The sequence below is a fragment of the Schistocerca piceifrons genome, chromosome X (genome assembly GCF_021461385.2).
Source record: "Schistocerca piceifrons isolate TAMUIC-IGC-003096 chromosome X, iqSchPice1.1, whole genome shotgun sequence".
Lineage (NCBI taxonomy): Eukaryota > Metazoa > Arthropoda > Insecta > Orthoptera > Acrididae > Schistocerca > Schistocerca piceifrons.
This window is the reverse complement of record NC_060149.1, coordinates 925,158,607-925,177,489: the sequence shown is the minus strand read 5'-3', so window position 1 is coordinate 925,177,489 and position 18,883 is coordinate 925,158,607. Positions and strand designations below refer to the sequence as shown.

At 41.3% G+C, this 18,883-nt stretch overlaps 1 protein-coding gene across 2 annotated transcripts in view; it reads left to right on the top strand.

Moving 5' to 3' along the window:
• Positions 1 to 18,883, top strand: part of LOC124721787 (importin-13) — a 189,705-nt gene that overhangs the window by 169,251 nt on the left and 1,571 nt on the right. For both annotated transcript variants that reach the window (XM_047246904.1, XM_047246903.1), the window contains 2 exons: positions 7,876 to 8,050; positions 10,033 to 10,139. In XM_047246904.1, the coding sequence (XP_047102860.1) occupies positions 7,876 to 8,050; positions 10,033 to 10,138 (281 nt within the window). In that variant the 3' untranslated portion in view covers position 10,139. The remainder of the gene's footprint in view (positions 1 to 7,875; positions 8,051 to 10,032; positions 10,140 to 18,883) is intronic.

The following is an 18,883-nucleotide window of genomic DNA, read 5'->3' as shown; positions in this document are numbered from 1 at the left end:
ACACGTTAGCATTCGAATGAGCACTGAGTCCCAGTCTAGCGGCCGCTGCTCGGCTGGCAGACAGTGCCGCACGTAGAGGACGCGCGTAATTGCGCGGCGGCGCTTTGAATGATCGGCGAGTCACAACACTTTGCCCCCCGTTGAAATTGTTGCACTGGTCTTGATGGAGGTGTCGTGCAGATGGCTAACGTCCATAGGCGTTGTTTGACTTGCCATGAAGTCTCGAGGAGGAGGCTTCCCGTACGGACGGAAGTGTCCCCGATGACAGGAGACGTAGGGGTCGAATCTGCTGGGGCCCCATGCACCAATCTGCCCGTTGCGGCAAGTCCAGTTGATATGATAGGAGACATGGGCGATGTGTCGGCGTCCGTTGGAGGAGGAGGCGAGTAGATTTGCTCTGACAGAGGATGGTCATCCGGTTCCTGCATGGGCACGTCTCCTGGTGGCATCCGTTCTTGTGCTGGCACCGCGATGACGGTGAGAGGGCTGCATTGTGAGTATTGAGAGATGCCAAGATCCCGAGCATCAGGTAGAGCCAAAGGTGGTGTAGCGGCATTTGGAACAGGCGTTGCTGGCACACGAGGCCGAAGCTGGTCCTAATGACACACTGCAACACCCGTGTCCATCTGGATTTCATACAGGCATCTGCCACAGTGTCTTAAGATGTGGCCCGGGCTCCATTTTGGCCGCCTGCCATATCCCCGTACCCAGACGAGGTCGTCGGCGGTGAACCGGCCAAGTGAAGGCACCCACGCACGTGAGGTGGAAGGCTGCAGAAGATGAAGTAGCGTGCGGGGCTGTCGGCCATGTAAGAGCTCAGCCGGGCTGTGGTCGCCCATGGGGGTGAAATGGTAAGACGCCAGAAACTGGAGAAGCGCATCATCAGCAGCAGAAGGAGTCAGTAGTTTCTGCATCTGAGCCTTAAATGTGCGGACCAGTCGTTCAGCCTCACCGCTGAATTGTGGATGGAATGGCGGGGCCGTGACATGCATAACGCCGTGACGAGCACAAAAATCCGCAAATTCGGAAGAGGCAAATTGCGGACCATTATCAGTAACAAGAGTAGAGGGGAGGCCTTCCAAAGAAAAAAATGAAGGCGAGAGCACTGGTGGTTGCCGTGGTGGTAGGCGACGTGCAACGGACAATGAAAGGAAAGTTAGAGTAGGCGTCAATTACGAGGAGCCAATAAGTACCTGAAAAGGGTCCCGCGAAGTCAGCATGAATGCGCTCCCAGGGCTTCTCAGGCGAAGGCCACGGTGACAAAGATGACTTCGGGGCAGCGGCCTGTGACGCAAAAGGACCGCAGGCAGCGACCATGTGTGCTATTTCAGAGTCGATGCCAGGCCAGTACACACGACGGCGCGCCAGAGACTTTGGGCGAGAGACACCCCGGTGCCCTTGGTGAAGGAGGCGCAAGACCGAAGCATTGTCAGTGGAGGGGAGGATAACACCATCCCTAGCCGTGAGGCGGTAGCGCAAAGCGTAGTAGTTCCGCAACGGATCAGAAGTCTTAGCGGACGGGCGATCTGGCCAACCCTTCTGAATACAGCATAAAACCCGGGAGAGAGTAGGGTCAGAACCCGTAGCAGCCGCCAGCCTGTCCCCAGTGATGGGGAACCCGTTCACAACCCACTGCTCGGCAACATCCAGATGGAAACACAAAAGTTCGTCCCTATCGAATGCCTGATCTGGACCCATGGGAAGGCGAGACAGAGCATCAGCATTTGCATGTTGAGCCGTTGGCCGGAAATGAATGTCATAATTGAAACAAGACAAGTAAAGAACCCAACGCTGGAGGCGGTGTGCAGCCTTGTCGGGAAGTGACGTTGATGGATGAAACAAGGAAACAAGTGGTTTGTGATCCGTAACAAGATGAAATTTTGAGCCATAGAGAAAAACACCAAACTTATGAAGAGCATAAATGATGGCCAAAGCTTCTTTCTCAATTTGAGAATATCTTTGTTTGGCATCCGTGAGCATTTTGGAGGCATAAGCAATGGGTTGTTCCGAACCGTCAGAAAAACGGTGCGCAAGGACTGCACCGACCCCGTATTGAGAGGCGTCTGTGGCAAGAACAAGATGTTGGCCAGGTCGATAAGTAGCCAGGCATGGGGCCTGTTTCAGCATAGTCTTCAATTTCTGGAAAGCTGCTTCGGATGATGCGGACCAGTGAAAAGACACGTTTTTATGCAACAGGCGATGCAATGGCTGAGCCACCGAAGCCGCAGACGGTAGAAACTTGTGATAGTATGCTATTTTCCCCAAGAAGGCCTGCAGTTCCTGGCGAGGAAGGGCATCGATCGCAGCGACAGTTTGCTGAAGCGGACGAATACCATCCCGAGAGAGTTGAAACCTCAAGTACGTGATAGATGCCTGAAAAAATTGTGATTTCTGAAGATTACACTTAAGACCGGCAGTCTGTAAGACATGAAAAAGTTGCGGAGATTTTGAAGATGTTCTTCAGTGGTGGAGCCAGTGACAACAATGTCGTCCATGTAATTGATACCGCCAGGGACAGGGAGCAATAATTGTTCCAAGAATCGCTGAAAGAGAGCAGGGGCACTAGCAAACCCGAATGGCAAGCGTTGGTATTGATAGAGGCCGAAAGGTGTGTTAAGGACCAGAAACTGCCGGGAAGCAGCGTCAAGAGGAAGTTGATGGTAAGCTTCTGACAGGTCAATTTTAGAAAAATACTGGCCTCCAGCAAGTTTAGTGAACAGTTCTTCAGGACGGGGCATAGGGTAAGTGTCGATGAGGCATTGAGCATTTAAAGTGGCTTTGAAATCGCCACAGAGACGAATATCACCATTTGGCTTAGCAACGACGACGACACGAGAGGACCACTCACTGGAAGTGACAGGAAGCAAGACCCCTGAAGTAGTGAGACGATCCAACTCCCGTTTTACCCGATCACGAAGGGCCACAGGAATGGGCCGAGCCCGAAAAAACTTAGGCCGAGCAGTGGGTTTGAGCGTGATATGAGCTTGAAAGTCGTTTGCACGGTCTAACCCAGGAGAAAAAAGGGCCGAAAATGTCGTCGACAAGGAATCCAGTTGAGCATAAGGAATAGCCTCAGAGACAATATTGACAGAGTCATCTATGGAGAACCCAAAAACGCGAAAGGCATCGAAACCAAAAAGATTTTCTGCGTTGCTCTGGTCAACCACAAATATGGGAACAGTGCGAACGACGGATTTGTAAGATACCTCAGCATTAAACTGTCCCAAGAGAGAAATCTTCTGTTTATTGTTCGTCCGTAATTGCCGAGTGACAGGTGACAGGAGTGGAGAACCCAACTAAAGATACGTCTGAGAATTAATTATAGTGGCAGCAGAACCGGTATCCATTTGCATGCGAACATCTCGACCAAGGATTTGGACAGTGAGGAATAACTTCCCTGAAAGGGAAGAAGTGCAATTGACAGACAACACAGAATCAGAATCAGCGTCATGTTCATGAACATCATGTATGCGGTTGGATTTGCAAACGGAAGACACATGACCTTTCTTTTTGCAATTGTGACACACAGCCCAACGTTGCGGACAATCCTCGCATGAATGTTTCGTAAAACACCGCGGACATGAAGGAAGTTGCCGGGGGTTTTGCTGCAGTTTCTTAACGGGTTGTTTACGCATAGGCCGAGGCTGCGTGTGGGAGCGCACTGCAACCACGTCGGCCGGCGGGGACGCGCCGCACGCGTCGTCAACATCGCACAGAGGTTGTATTTCCCCGACATCACCCCACGCCTCTATTTGCGCCCCAGCGGCGCGAGAAATTTCAAAAGACTGCGCAATGGAGAGAACTTCATCCAGAGTCAGATTCGCCAACTGAAGGGCACATTGCCGAACTTCTTTGTTGGGCGCCGACCGGATAATAGCATCCCGTACCATGGAATCGGCGTAGGATTCTTTGTGAACGTCAGTAACAAATTGACACTTTCGACTGAGGCCGTGTAGTTCAGCAGCCCAAGCGCGATAGGATTGATGTGGCTGTTTTTGGCAACGATAAAAGGCAACACGAGAGGCTACCACATGCGTTTGCTTTTGAAAATAGACAGACAGAAGTGAGCACATTTCAGCAAAGGACAAAGAAGCAGGATCCTTCAAAGGAGCCAATTGTGACAACAACCGATACATTTGAGGTGAAATCCAGGAAAGGAACAGAGACTTACATGGTTGTTCGTCCGTGACATGAAATGCCAAGAAGTGCTGTCGAAGACGTTTTTCATAATCAGACCAGTCTTCTGCCGCCTCGTCGTAATGAGAAAAAGGAGGTATAGCCAACGACGAGAAACGCCCCGCATTTGACGAAATCGCGAATCGCCGCTGTTAGAAGCGTTTCCTGTTCAAGGAGATTTTGCAATAGTTGGTCTACAGTAGCCATGGAACCCTGTGAGTCAACGGTGAAAAGGAAAAATCCACTACCTCATCGCCAATTGTTAGAACTTCAAGTTTAACACATATATTTCGGAACGACACAACAACACATATAAGTCACAGAGTAAGTTGACAAGTAAGACGTGTACACGTTAGCATTCGAATGAGCACTGAGTCCCAGTCTAGCGGCCGCTGCTTGGCTGGCTGCTGAGGTGGCGCAGCTGCTGCATGGCTGGCAGACAGTGCCGCACGTAGAGGACGCGCGTAATTGCGTGGCGGCGCTTTGACTGATTAGCGAGTCACAACACTTTGCAATACATGTTCACATGGAGTGAGTTTTATGCGTCCTAGTTGGGCATATTGGTTTTGGAAGATAGCCTTCATAGTGTCCAACCCTGTGTTCTTAACAGCATCTGTAAATAACTTTCAGTATGTGGTTTCATTAGGTTTTACACCCAAGTACTCCCATACATGCTATATTGCTGAAAAGTTTGGCGACCTAAAAAGTTGGAAAAAATACGGAAAAATCTCTGTAACTACTATTGGCGTACAGTTTCACAATTTTATGCTGGGAACTTCTTGCTGGAAGCCCTGCTAAAAGAGAGAACATGTGCAGCAACAAGATGTCCTGCAGACATCATAGAAAATCCAGGGTGCTCTGCAGAAGCCCTCTCAACATACGACATTGCTAGGGCACAAATAGAAGCTAAACAATCTCATTTGCGTTCATTTCAGTTTTCGTGTGTTCTTTCCGTGACACCTCTACAGACATAGTTATGAGTGAGTATCAGTGGCCGGACACACATAATTTTGCTGGAACTGCACATCTTTTGTCAAGCACCTTACGTAGGTGCTTTTATATACTGTGCATTGTCGTCGCTTGTGCCAGGTTTATGAATAGCAAAACAGTTGTGCAGCTTGACCTTTTTATCAGTTAAGTTTATGCTCTCTTAAAGTGCTCTGGTGAGGGAACCTAGAGGCCAGCTACTAGTCCTACCATCAGTGAACAGTTTTATCTCAGTGTCCTTAGGTGATGAGCTGTGGAGCAACGTAATTCGCCAGCCTCTCACCATTTAATTATGCATACTACCCTCAAAATCAGTTATATGGGCCAAAACTCAATAATTGCTATGTAAATACATGCTACTTGTTACAATATTTTGTCATCAGGAAACAGTGATTCGTTGCTCGACAGTTTGCATTCTGCTCAATCTTGTTGGTCATATGTGACAGCACACACACATGATCTCTGGAGGTGAGTCATGCAACTCCACATGGCACTATGGTAGTTAGGCGTTGGTGAAATCTTTTTTACAGCCTGTTTATGGAAAGGATGAGTGGGTTGACTGCAGCTTAATGCTCAATCTGATCCAGGCATTTTTGACATTCATGAAGAGGTGAAAGTTTTAAAAGAAATTGTGAGTCAGTACTAGCTAAAATCTCAAGCTTCTGTGGGGTTGGTCTGATAACACTGGCAAAAAAAAGAAGAAGAAGAAGAAGAAGAAGAAGAAGAAGAAGAAGAAGAAGAATGTTTCCTGCACATCATGAGTTAACTCTTACTAATTTTGGGTCGAGAAAAACAAATATGACGATGAAAAATTTTCTTTAGCTCTAGTTTCTGTGGTACACATTAGGTGAAAGTATTTCATATTAGCAGATTAAGAGAAAAAGATACATTTTAATTACATATCCTAACAACATTGAAATTGTATTGGAATTTTTGAAAATGGTAGTTACATTTTAAGACCTCTAAATTGCTGGAAGAATATCTCGCAGATGGTTGGGTCTGAAGAAAATCATGTGGCGGCCGCATGAGATCGTTGCCTTTCAGCTTGCCTCTTCTAAAAGTGTTCCGGAGCATCCTGACATCAAGATCAACAGTAATTTGCAAGCATTGCTTCATTCCAATGGCCCTGATATCTTTGTTCCATAACAGAAATGTCCTGATGGAATCTTTCTCCATGTTCACCACTGTCAGCTCCACAACTAGGAGGGGAAAAGTCTAGGTGGGAGTAGAGAAAATGGATTTTAAGGGACATGCTGCATCCAAGGTTATGGTATTTTTACAGGAGTACTTTCACCAACTGAATGTAGTTATCATCTCTTTTGTTGCTTAAAACTCCACAAACAACTCCCTTGAAGGCTTCCAAAGCTTCCTTTTCTTTCCCCTGCAAAACTTGGTCAAATGCAGGATCATTTACAAGTTCTCGAATTTGTGGCCCGGTGAAAATACCCTTGTTAACTTTTGTGTCACTTAATTTTTGAAATTTCTGTCATATGGCCTTAAAGGCCGTCCTTCGTGATTGATACCTTAGACAGAATTTTTCTTCAAACCTAGTTAAAAATTGGGGGGGGGGGGGGGGATGGAAGAACAACATATTTAGGGTCCAAGAGAGGCTGGGCAATGACATTTTTCTCACTAGGTTTAAGATTTCGTACTGGCCAGTTCGCTTTAATATAATGCAATTTCCTATCCCTACTGTTTCACTTACATAAGAAGCAGCAATGTTTTGTGTACCCCACTTGCATTCCTAAGAGTTCGGCAGTGACTTTTAGATCACCACAGATTTTCCATTTGTGTTCATGGTATCTGATTGAGTCCAAGAGGGCTGATACCTGCAGATGTCTCCATGTGAACTGCATGACCAACAGGAATAGAAGGAAGGAGGGCTGCCATCATGAAGCAGCACAGCTTTCAAACTAAGCTTGGAGGAGACTATGAATAGCCTCCATTCAGTTGGATCATGGTTCAAATTCAAAGATTTCATCAAGCCATTTATATTGTGGCAAACAACAAGATTGTTTGCTTCTCCAAAAAGGGAAGCAGTTCCATGTGACTTTTCTGTACTGTGAGACTGTGACATCACTTTTCAGAAGATTCCATTGCTGTAGTCGACAGCCAAGAATTTCTGCCTTCTCTTTAATTCTACTTGACTCAGTGTGTGCAGTTTATCATCTTTTCCCTCATAATCAGGGTCACAAGATGTGGAAGGCTGGTTTAGTTCTTCTTCTTCTTGGTCCACATTGTCTTCATTTTCTACTTCAAACACATAATTTTCAGGTGAATTGGGAACTGGTAAACTATCTGAATGCAGAATGGGTTGATTAGCAGACCGAAGATTTGGGTAATGGACTGTTGGTCTTTTCTTCATAGACAACACTTCCTTTGTAGGTGTAGGCAAGCAGAAATAGCAGTCATCTGTAAGATCCTGCCAAACCATAGGCACAGCAAAAGCCATGGATGGTTTCTTATTTTTCAGCCATTCTCACAGTGTAACTGAACATGCGTTGCAACATATATGTGGAGCCCATTTTCATTGTTGGCCGGTGCAACCAAACTACGATAAATTTAAAATGGAAAATTTCGTTTTCTAACAATTTTTTACCTTTCCATCAACAGGTTGTTGTTGTTGTTGTTGTTGATGATGATGATGATGATGATGATGATCTTGTTGTTATTTATTATTAGTATTATTTCAAGTTTTTGTGTTATGGACAGGAGGAAACTGCCCAAGAACCATGATAGATCATCTGGCTGATCTGTTAATGATGCTCAACAGAAAACAAACGGAAATGTTTGCTCGATGGCTTACTGACAATGTGTCAGCAATTGAGTTCCCAGGGCACGGTGTGAGTCAGAATGCAAGAGCACAGTTTGTACAGATGGTTTTGAGGTATGTGGTATTAAGTTAATTTTACTGAATAATTTTTAAATCTTTGAGATATGTACGAGTCACTAAATTTTCAGTGATTTGTGTTAGAAATTTGTTTGTGATACTGTGTATGTTAAAATCTTAAAATTTACAACCCAGGTGAATATTTTGAAATCTCATTCATGTTTCATTTCTTGACTACTGATGTATATTTGTACTAACATGGTAGGAAAGTTGTGGTAGAGTGTAAATAATTTAGGTCTTGAAGAGATGACTCACTGAATTCGTACTGAAATAGCCCGTACCAGTAAACCCTTGATTCTTTAAAGAATCAAACTCCAGTGTATGAAATAGCTTCAAATGTCATTCTTTACAAATGTTAAATATTTTACTTTAAGCACAGAAGTGAGAAAAAGATTAGGAAATGTTTGAACTTACACTTAAAGTTCGTTGGGCGTATCTAAGTGCTCTCATTATGAAACACTGCATGAATGTGGTCTGGGTAATGTATGCTCCATTTTAAGCAAAAGCGAGTTTTTCACACATTGTTATGTTTATGACATCATACAAGCTATGTATCGTACAATGATATAATTTTGCACGTACATTCAGTGGTGTACAGGATACCTTCTGCAAACTGTGCTGGGAATAGAGTTGGTAGTAAAGAAGTAATAAATTCAGATGTCTTGCCTGATGCTGAAGTTGTACTGTACGAAGAGCAGAAATGTAGAAAGCAATAAAATTTTTTCCTTTCATCATTTTGTGGGAAATGTCAGTGAGAAAAAGTTTTGTAAATGTTTGAAGTTATGTTTAATTTTTGTTGGAAGTCACTATGTACTCTCATTGGCAAATACTGGATGAATAAAATCCTGTTATTTTCACACCATTAATTATGCTACCTCAATACAAACACACAGTTTCCAACTGTAATATTTGTCTTATCATGATAAATGTTTAATATACCTCTCAATGAGTAGATTATGACAGCATTTTAAATTTGGCCAATAATTACACAAAATATTGAAAATCAGATTTATGTTGCCCCTGGAAATTATTAGATAAGCATCCTGCAACTGGTACAGGATTATATGCTAGTTGTGAAGTAATACAGATTGTTGTACTATTTTATGAATGTTGATACACTAATACAGTGTTGTTACATGCTACTGCCACAGTGTTAACAAAATGTAAACTCATATTTTTTTCAGTTCAGTCATTAATCTTTTCAGAATTACAGTAGAAACAGCTTATTTTCATGTTGCTGTGGAGAGGAGGAGGATGGGAGAGGGAGTTTTGATATAAGGAAGTATGTCCTCTAATCATGTAACACATTTGAAAAGGAAATATATTACTGTGATCAAACTATTGATTTTGTTTGCTGTACTTACCAGTATGCCTTGAAACGTGTTGTGTACATAACAAAAGCTGTATGAATAACACAATTTCCAGCTGTCCTCTCAACCTATTCCATTTAACTGCACTATGGTACTGTAATTAATAGAAATTTAACATTAGGTATTACATTTTACGTAGTAGCAGTACAACCAACTGTGGTCATAATTTTGTGTGTGGTTTGCAGATATTAGCTGTCTCTGTAGTTGTAATATCTCATTGTTGTGCTTCCAAGTTCTTCACTGAAGTGGTAGTACAGAACAAGGTGTTCTGTTGTCACAGGCATGGCGTTATTGCAAGTGTAGAGTGTGGTATTCTACACTTCTGTTATTCATTCACAAGCAACATAACTGTTGCCTTATGTCACTGACTCTGGCCTGCTGCAGAATCCTAGAATTGATTTTAAGTTCATTGCTTTATTGTCTTCAAGGTTCCTTCTGAAATCAGTTGTCCTTATGCAAAATACAGTATTGTTGTAAGTTACAATTTAGAAAAAAATGAAAAGCACCAATCGAAGTTAGCATATTTCCAAAATATTTTAAGAATCTTATAGCATATATGTTCTGCATTAAATTATTTAATGTGAATGTATTTTTACTGATTCTGTACAGGGAAAGAGCCAACAAGCGGAAGCTACAAGAAATTGTGAGAGGATTCACATTGATTTGCCGTGGCCTTGCTGGTACAGAGTTTGGAGGACAGTTAATCATTTTATAATGTAAGTAACTTATTTTGCATAGTCTTGTGACTCTGTCGTTCCCTTGGAAGTCAATAAAATTACTGTTTGTAACTCTTAATGTACGCATGTGTCTAGGGGTCCCTAAGGGGAGATGTGCACAGCTATATCAATACCCACTGAAATCGAATAAAGTCACCAAGTTATACAACAGCGATGCCTTCTCTTAACAAAATACCGTTACAGAGATATTCCTTGAATAAAACAGTGTATTAAATCCACTGATTTATGAATTTCACAATCAGTCATGTTGTGAGTCACATGTAGTTTAAATGGCTGCTGATCAGTACACAAATGTTCAGTTGTCTGTCATGTCCCCGTTTCACATAAAACATTCAAAGTGTGAATTTCCTCAGAAATATTTTAGAGTCCAGAGCTGTGTACATAACATCGAAATCCTTAAGTGATTAAGTGATTGCATAACTTGAAGTTCATCAGCTGTTGGAAATGTTTTTAAAGTTCAATGACTGTTAAAAATATTTCAAAGTGTGATGAAAGTCGAAAATATTTGAAGTTGGACTCTAGTTGGAATATTTTCAAGTCCCACAACACAGCACACTAGCAGAAGTTCCCTGAGTCCAACAACTATTGAAATATTTCATAGTCCAGCACCATGTGAAATATTTCAAAATCATACAACTTAGCAAATTACCTGAATTTCCAAGTCCACACACGTGACCATTTCACTGCTCATCTCCCGACACTCACTAGCCTGGCAGCCTAAAACCCTAGCTAGCAAAAGACTGTCTTCACAAGTGCCAAGTTGCAGTGACCTTTTTTCATTGCCATTGAAGTTGCATGGTGTTTCATCATTTAAAAGTTTTTCAGTTTGTGTAGGTGTTATAAATGTCAGAACTGTGCATTATTCCAATGTACATCTTGTGACGTGTGTGTAAATTCTTTGTAACTAAAATTTCACCCACAGTCCCGTCTTTATAGTATTGAAATCATGCTTTGTAGCATGAAAGTTTACACAAAGACAGGTTACTTAAAAATAGTTATATTATCAAATATTGAGCAAGTCTAAATCACCAACTTTAATGTGGTGGATATTATTAGGAGTGGCTGCTTTGTGGAGGTGCTGGTTTGGGCAATTGCGGCTTTTGATTCTTCTAACCCAGGCTGTTCCAGCTCGTCGGCTCCGTGGTGAGCCGTGGAGTGCTCCCTGCTCCAGGGAGCCGTGTCGCTCGCTGTGACCATTCAAATGGGCCAGCACATGGCACGGCTGGCTGAGGCAGGTGGCAAGGCAAGCGTTTTGATGTGCCACCTGCGTCTTACAAGATCGACAACCTCATACTCTTAGCTGCTAAGACGTGATGACATGCTACACCAAGAAATACGATGTTCAGGAAATAAATAAGAAACAACTATTTTACGAGATATTGCATACTAAATTTATTGGGCCTTTGTAGCTTGACAGCTTCTTTTCATTACAAGATTGGAAATATCAGGCGTCAAAGTGTTCGCAGCTTTAATGCGGAGGATGGCCTTCATTGTTGCATCCTGAAGAAACGATCATTCCTTACTTTTTACTCTTTTCATTGCTGAGAAAAGCTGCTCACAACAGTACGTAGATCCAAACGTGCACGTGATCTGAGCGGCATTGTTGTGAAGCGTGGGAAATGTTTTTTGCTGTAATGAACGATACCATCGTTACAAATCCAACGTGTTGTAGTACCTCTCTTTCAACAAAGTTGAATTTTGCAAATCAGTAATCTCCAATTGAAGTGACGATGACAAGTCATCGGGGGAAACTGAAAAAGGAGTGCTGAACACCTTAAGTTCTATTTCCAAACTAGTGAGGTCTGGGAATCTTGTTTCAAATGACGTGATGAGCTGCTTTAACTTTGCTTGGTAATCGCCGAAAGTAGTACCTTCAGGTAGTTTTAAAGAAGCAAGACCATTGAAGAACGTTAAATGTCCATTACTCATCTGCCTCTCAAATAAACGTATCTTTTCCATGAACGTTTTGATCGGGTCGTGCATGTCAATGCCCTGCAATGACAGATTTAAATTATTCAGATGCATAGTTATGTCAGCTAGGAACACGATGTCTGATATCCATTTTATATCTATCAGACAACGCATTTCTTCCTCTTTCATTTCAAGAAAAAGGGATATTTCCTCACGAATGGCAAAGAAAACATCAAAAGCTTTTCCCCGACTCAGCCAACGAACAGTACTGTGGTAAAGTATATCCCCATACTCTGCTTCCATATCTTTCAGGAATCCTTTGAATTGGCTATGATTCATATCGTGATGCCGCTAAAATTCACACACTTCACGACTTTTTCATTATGCCACCTAGCTCTACTGTTTCAGCACACAATGCCTCTTGGTGAATAAAACAATGAAGAATCAAAATGTCTTTCCCGAATTCGTCCCTGAGTTTATTTTTCAAACGAGAAGCAAAACCTTTGTGAAGCCCGATCATTTGTGGTGCACCGTCTGTCGCTAGACAATGGAGCTTATCCCACGGCAAATTCGTATTGTCCACTGGTTCAAAATGTCACGTCCAGTTGCGGTGTAATCGAGTGGTACCACATCCAAGAGTTCTTCAGTTACTTGCAGCTCCATGTCAACACCACACACAAAGACTGTAAACTGAGCACAGTCCAATGTGTCGGTGCATTCGTCAAGCACTAGCGAAAATGCAACACAGCTCTCCGCCTTTTTCCTGAGCTGTGTCTCTAAATCTGCTGCCATGTCCAGGATTCGACGAGACATTGTTTGCTTCGACAGGCAAACCCCTTCAATTGCCTGCACCTACCTTGGAAACAAACATTCTGCAACTGCTACCATGCAAGATTTTACGAGTGATCCCTCCGGAAACGGCTTGCTACTCGTCGCAATGATGTGAGCGACCCTGTAGCTTGCTCGAATTGCAGATTCAGTAGTGTTTTCTCCACTCTCATTCACCTGAAAATTATAAACGCATTACGGAACACGAACTACGTTGCATGTTTTGATACCCTCCGTATTACGAAACCGTTTTTAATCGTAACGTCTCCTGGTATGTCGTTCTTAAGCCTGGCTACCAGTTCTCTGCATGCAACTCCTTCTACCTGAGCTGCGTGAAGACGTGTATAATGTCATTGTATTTTGTACCTCTTCGCGGAATTAAATACTTTATGACATACAAGACACTGAGGACGACCATCCCTCTCAATGAATAGAAAAGTATCCTCCAATAGATGTACAGGGCTCCTGCGGCTAGTCATAGCTGTCATTGAACACTGATTATTGCGTCAGTTGCGGCTGCATGCGGCCAGGGGGCAGTGAGTTCGCTTTCCCCCTCCACGCGGGCTCCGAGCTGCCACAGTGAGCGCTCCGGCTCCCTGGAGCTCAGTTGGAACAGCCTGTTCTAACCCATTGCCCTACCCACTATCTCCTGATTGCTTGGGCTATAGTAAGCAAGGAGGTTGGTCGTGAGCTAGTGAATGGTTTTGCCAAGTGCTCAAACCAGCACCAAATGTTGTGAAATAATAAACATCATTTGGGCACAACTAGTAATTTTTGGATGTCTGGGAAGTAAATATGACCAATTCATCAGTGAACAAATATTATTTATTATTTGCAAGTGGGTAATGTGTATTAACAATTTGTAAATTAATGCTTATCTTTTAAATTTACCTTTGTCAACAGTTATGGATAATTGATAATAATCAACTGTGTGATATTTTTCGAAACAGTGAGGTACATGTAACACAACTTGACTGTTTTTACATTCCCACATTGTTTCATTCCTTTACTCTTTTTTGTACATACTTTGCAAGCCCTTATTGGATGATTTTTCATGATGTGGGATCTATATGTTTTGGAAAATAATCAGAATGTTACGCGTGTAGCGGCAATGGTATAACTTCTGTTACAAGTTGGGATTTTCAGTGGTAGTCTTATTTAATTCTGCTTCATATAATAGATCTTCCTCCACATCATGACTGCAGTATTTTCTCATTGTTCCTACATCATTTAACTCTTTATCTCTCTTTCCATTGAATAACCAACATGAACCCTGTGCTCCAGATGTGTTAACGCATGTGGCAGCTGCTGCCCCGGATGCTTTGGACGCACTTACGTTCACCTTTAATGCTGCCATCTGGTGCTCTAGACATGTATATGTGCAGCCACTTGCTGCTGCCTTCGTGCTCCTGATGTGTTAACATGGCCGGCTGCTCAGATCTCTGCTCCGGACGCATTAATGCAGGAGGCGCTTAGTGGCCAGGTGGAGTTGCCCAATAGCTGCATTTCCACCCAGAGTGTTCAGCAGCTTTCCATCGTTCGATCATTCGGCCTGTGTGCTTTTGCTACTGTTATCGTATTTGTGTTGCTGCTTTCATCTTCATTTTTGACAGAGAAAATCACACGCTATTGAGGTTGTACAGAGAAAGAAACCATGAAGACTGTGACAGGCAATTACACGTAGTACTTGGCATCACAGGATAAAAGAAAGTGAAGCAGTGTTAGACACCTCCATACATAAAATTATTTCAGTAGTGTTGCTAGAAAGACTGCTTGGCTAGCTGATATCATTACATGTTGCTGTCACGTGTTCTAAAGGATGTAATTAAACAACAGATCTCAGTGGAAACTGAAATAATTAAAGCATTTAGTTACTTAGTGGTTATATCGTTTGACATAACAAAAACCAGGTTTCGATTAAAGATGAGTATCCCACATAGAATATTGTAAATATTAATGTGTTCAATGGCACAATATTCTTTTTGGACTAGGTATGAAATGCAGTTGAAAGAAGTACATCTTTCCATTGAAAAAAACATAGTTCCATCTATATCTTGATAGGTAAAAATGTTTCGAGTATTAATCAGACAGCAATGTAAACAACTCTTTGCATGCTGTCATTTGTAAAAAAACCTCTTTTCTGTATCTCGAACTATTAATGAAATATGGCAAATAGTATGATTGGCATTCCGCACGGAAGGAACACTGGGCACAATTTGCAGAACCCTCCCGTGGATATAAGAACAAATATCTTGAGAATGGTCATATATATTAGTCTGCTCTCAACTTTAAATACAATTTTAATGTATTACCTAGATCTGATACACTGCAATCAGCGTCGTAAAATGAACCATATGCATAGTCCATGCAACGTTTTTTACCTCTGCGAAAAACTTTGATGCAGCATAATAACTAAGATAAATAACGAAAGGAAATCCCATCATTTATCAAACAAAGATATACTATAAGATGCAAAAGAATCAATTTTTTGCCAAAAAGTTTACTTAAAACTGGATGATACATGTTTAATAGTGTTCGGTACATCCACTCATGTAAATTGCTGACAATTTGTGCAACTCCCCTATAGATATAAAAACATCTTGAGAACAGTGATATATATCTCTCTAATCTGAGCTTTAAATGCAATTTCGATATCTTCACCACATTTCATTCACTGCAGTCAACAACGTAAAACAAATCATACCAAAAGCTATTCATTGTGTCTTTACCTTTACAAAAATTTTAAAATGCTGTGCAATGCTTTACTTCATTGGATGCAGCATGGTAACTTAAGACGAATAACGAAAAGTAATTCAGTTTGTTATCAGATGAAGATTATTACTGTAGGATGTGAAAGAATCAAATTTTTTTCACCAAGTAGTTTTTGTAAAATTGGATGATAAGTATTTGATTAGTGGCCTGCATGTCCGCTTAACCACATTGCTGACAGTTCGTGAATGCAATGAACAAACATGTAGTTAAAAAGTTAATAATGTGGCTCCCAATGACTGCCAATGTATTAGTGATCACTGAGAGATTCATTCTTCCCTTGAGTTATTGCAGTTATGAATATGTGTAGGCCAGCAGATGTGTGCAAAGACTCAGCACACCTCCCAGTGGCAGTTCTTATTCAGGTGAGTATCAACCACATCTTGCGTGGCAATTAAAAGCCAAGTGGCTTGGTCAATATCCTTGGAATCTTACGTTGGTCTGTCATAGCATTAATCTGCCATGTGTGTCTCCAGCAGTCGTCAGTATTAAAGTGATTTCCACTTAACATTCTAGTGGTTCCCAGGGGTAGGTGGTGGGAGCGAAGAGTACCTTTGCCGGTCCTTGGAATGTCTGGGTGAACAAGGAGGTTAGGATTTTTCTGTTGTTTGATTGTACTCCCATACAAGTGTACTTTCCTGCACAGGGGTGGAGGTGATATGTGGCTGAGTATGGGTAGCCAGAAAGTGGGTGTGGGTCTGGTGGTACTAGATGCATGGTATTGTTGAGTTGTGTACCAACAAGATTTGTAGGAGTACTATTCGTCCAATCTGGAGAGCAGTATTCCACAACAGAGTAAATCAATCCCAGAGCTGAAGTATGGAGTGTTGATGCAGTTGATCCCCATGATGTGATGTGGCACAGAGTTCGGGATGTTATTTTGCATTTTGATTTTGACAGCTGAGCTCTCTATGAAGCGTGATTTCTAGATATTTTGGGTTCTGTTAAGTCCAAATAATCTCCCTGCAAGGTGGACAGTGAACATTTTGCTGGCCATCTTGTCATTTAGGTGAAATGTTGAGACTTGTGCCTTGGCTAGAATATGAGCTGGTATATAATGTCAAAGGCTCTGTGGAGCTCTTTGGGGCTGAAGCTGTCAGATGAAGGAAAGTGAAGTGCTGGATGCCACTGATGATGTAGCAAGTGCACCATAGTGCTGTTCACTCATGGTTCTTGACCAATCAGATGTGGAAAGATCATTAAAATTAATCAAAATTGTTACCAAATGTGAGCAATTGAAACTGAGGCTGTTATAATAAATATTTTAAAAAAGTTATACTGTTGAGCACATGACAATGTGTCATCCATTATATATAGAAAAGTTGCAATGCCAAAACAATGCGGTGAAGTGTAGAAAGGCCTGCAGAGGATTGGTGTTTTGTGCAGTGACTGGCAGATTAGTTTCAGTGTAAATCAATGTATCATACTGTGTATAAATAGAAGGGAAGACTTATTACTGTTCAATTACACTATTGGTAATAAATCACTGTTAACTGTAACAACTGTAATATTTCCAGGAGTAACTGTCTGGAGTGATCTAAATTGCTACGACCACATAAAACTGGTAGGAAAGCAAATGCCAGGCTGAGATTCATTGGAAAAATTGTGAGAAAATGTAATTTATGTATGAAAGAATTGGCTTGCAGATCACTTGTTCACTTGATTCTTGAGTATGCTCAGCTGCCTGGGACACCTAACAAGTAAGATTACTGCAGGAGATACAGCACATCCAAGAAATAGTGGCACGTTTGGTCACATTTTTGGTTATGTTGGTGGTAAGTCATTGCAGGGATGGTTGGCAAACTCCTGTGGTAGATGCTGAGAGAGAGGCATTGAGCATCATTAGAGAGGTTTGCTGTTAAAAAAGAAAAAATCAGTGCAATTAGACTTGATACTGAAGCTCCCTCATAGACAATCATTCTTACTATTCATTGTCATTTCGACTGCCACAGCTAACAAAGTTTTCCAAGAATGAAACAATTTATTTTAGTATTACTTCATATATAGTCAGTCAACAAATTATTTTCTGAATGGCTTCAATATTACCAAGGTATCTTTCTTCCATACACTATGAAGCAAGAAACGGTACACTCTTCTTTTGGCTGAGCAGTATGTATTGTTGTCAAACTACTCTACTTTAGCGTGAATGTAACTCTTACAGTACTTAAAGTTTAGAACCGTTCATTAATAATTTTTTTTTAGGAAATTGTTCACAGTAATTCAAGAGCTAATGTTATGTGATAATAAGGAATGGGAGAAATTTCAAGAGATAGAAAATTCAGGTATTTGTGCCTTCATGAAAAAAAGTAACTTTTTGAAATTGCTGGAGTTAGACACAAATGACATTTGTAATTGTATACTCAATTTCAACTGTTTTTCGGATAATCGACAAAATTTTGGACTTCAGCATCTGTGATTGACAGTGTACTGATAGCAATGTCTGGGGCTGTACAATCGATGCAAGTTATAAATGAAACTGAAACAAGTCTCAGAAATATATTGATCTTCTGTGCCAAACCCTAAACCTGGAAAATACACACAAGAACACACAGAGGGTATGAGCGAGTGTTTGCAGTATGTTTTTAATAATTTAGGAGATGCTAAAGATTGGAGGAGTGATGAGAATATCTTAATATAACTGTGTATTTGAAAAATCACAATTGTATCATATTTAAAATCAAACTTACAGAAAAAAAGCTATTTCAGTACTTTATAATTACTTAGTTGGAAACACCTTTTAAATTCGTAGAAAGTTGTACTTTTAGTTCCTACACTCTATTTTGTTTGAGCTCTTTTTTTTGCCAAGAAAGCATTTCTGTTTTGGGCTTCTTTCATTCTAGAGATCATAAACTCAAAATTTCATTTAGAGAATGTCATTTAGAGAGTGTTGTTTCAGTGCACTTTGTGATAATTCTTTGCCATTTTCTTTGGCATATTTTTTTTAAACATAATGATCATGTAACTGTTCAGTTGTCCTGCAGTTTTCAGTGCATTAAATCTTGGAGGTCAATTATTTATGTGGCATAGTTATTGCATTCGAAAAAATATACAGTTGATAAAACCAAGTTAAAAACTGTCAAGAAAGTTAATCTTTCTTTCACTGAAAAATAAAATAAAATAATTTGAGAAAAGGATAGATTTCTACTCATCATATAGGGGAGACATTGAATCACAGGTAGGCACAACAAAAAGTCTGCTATACATTTAAGTTTCCA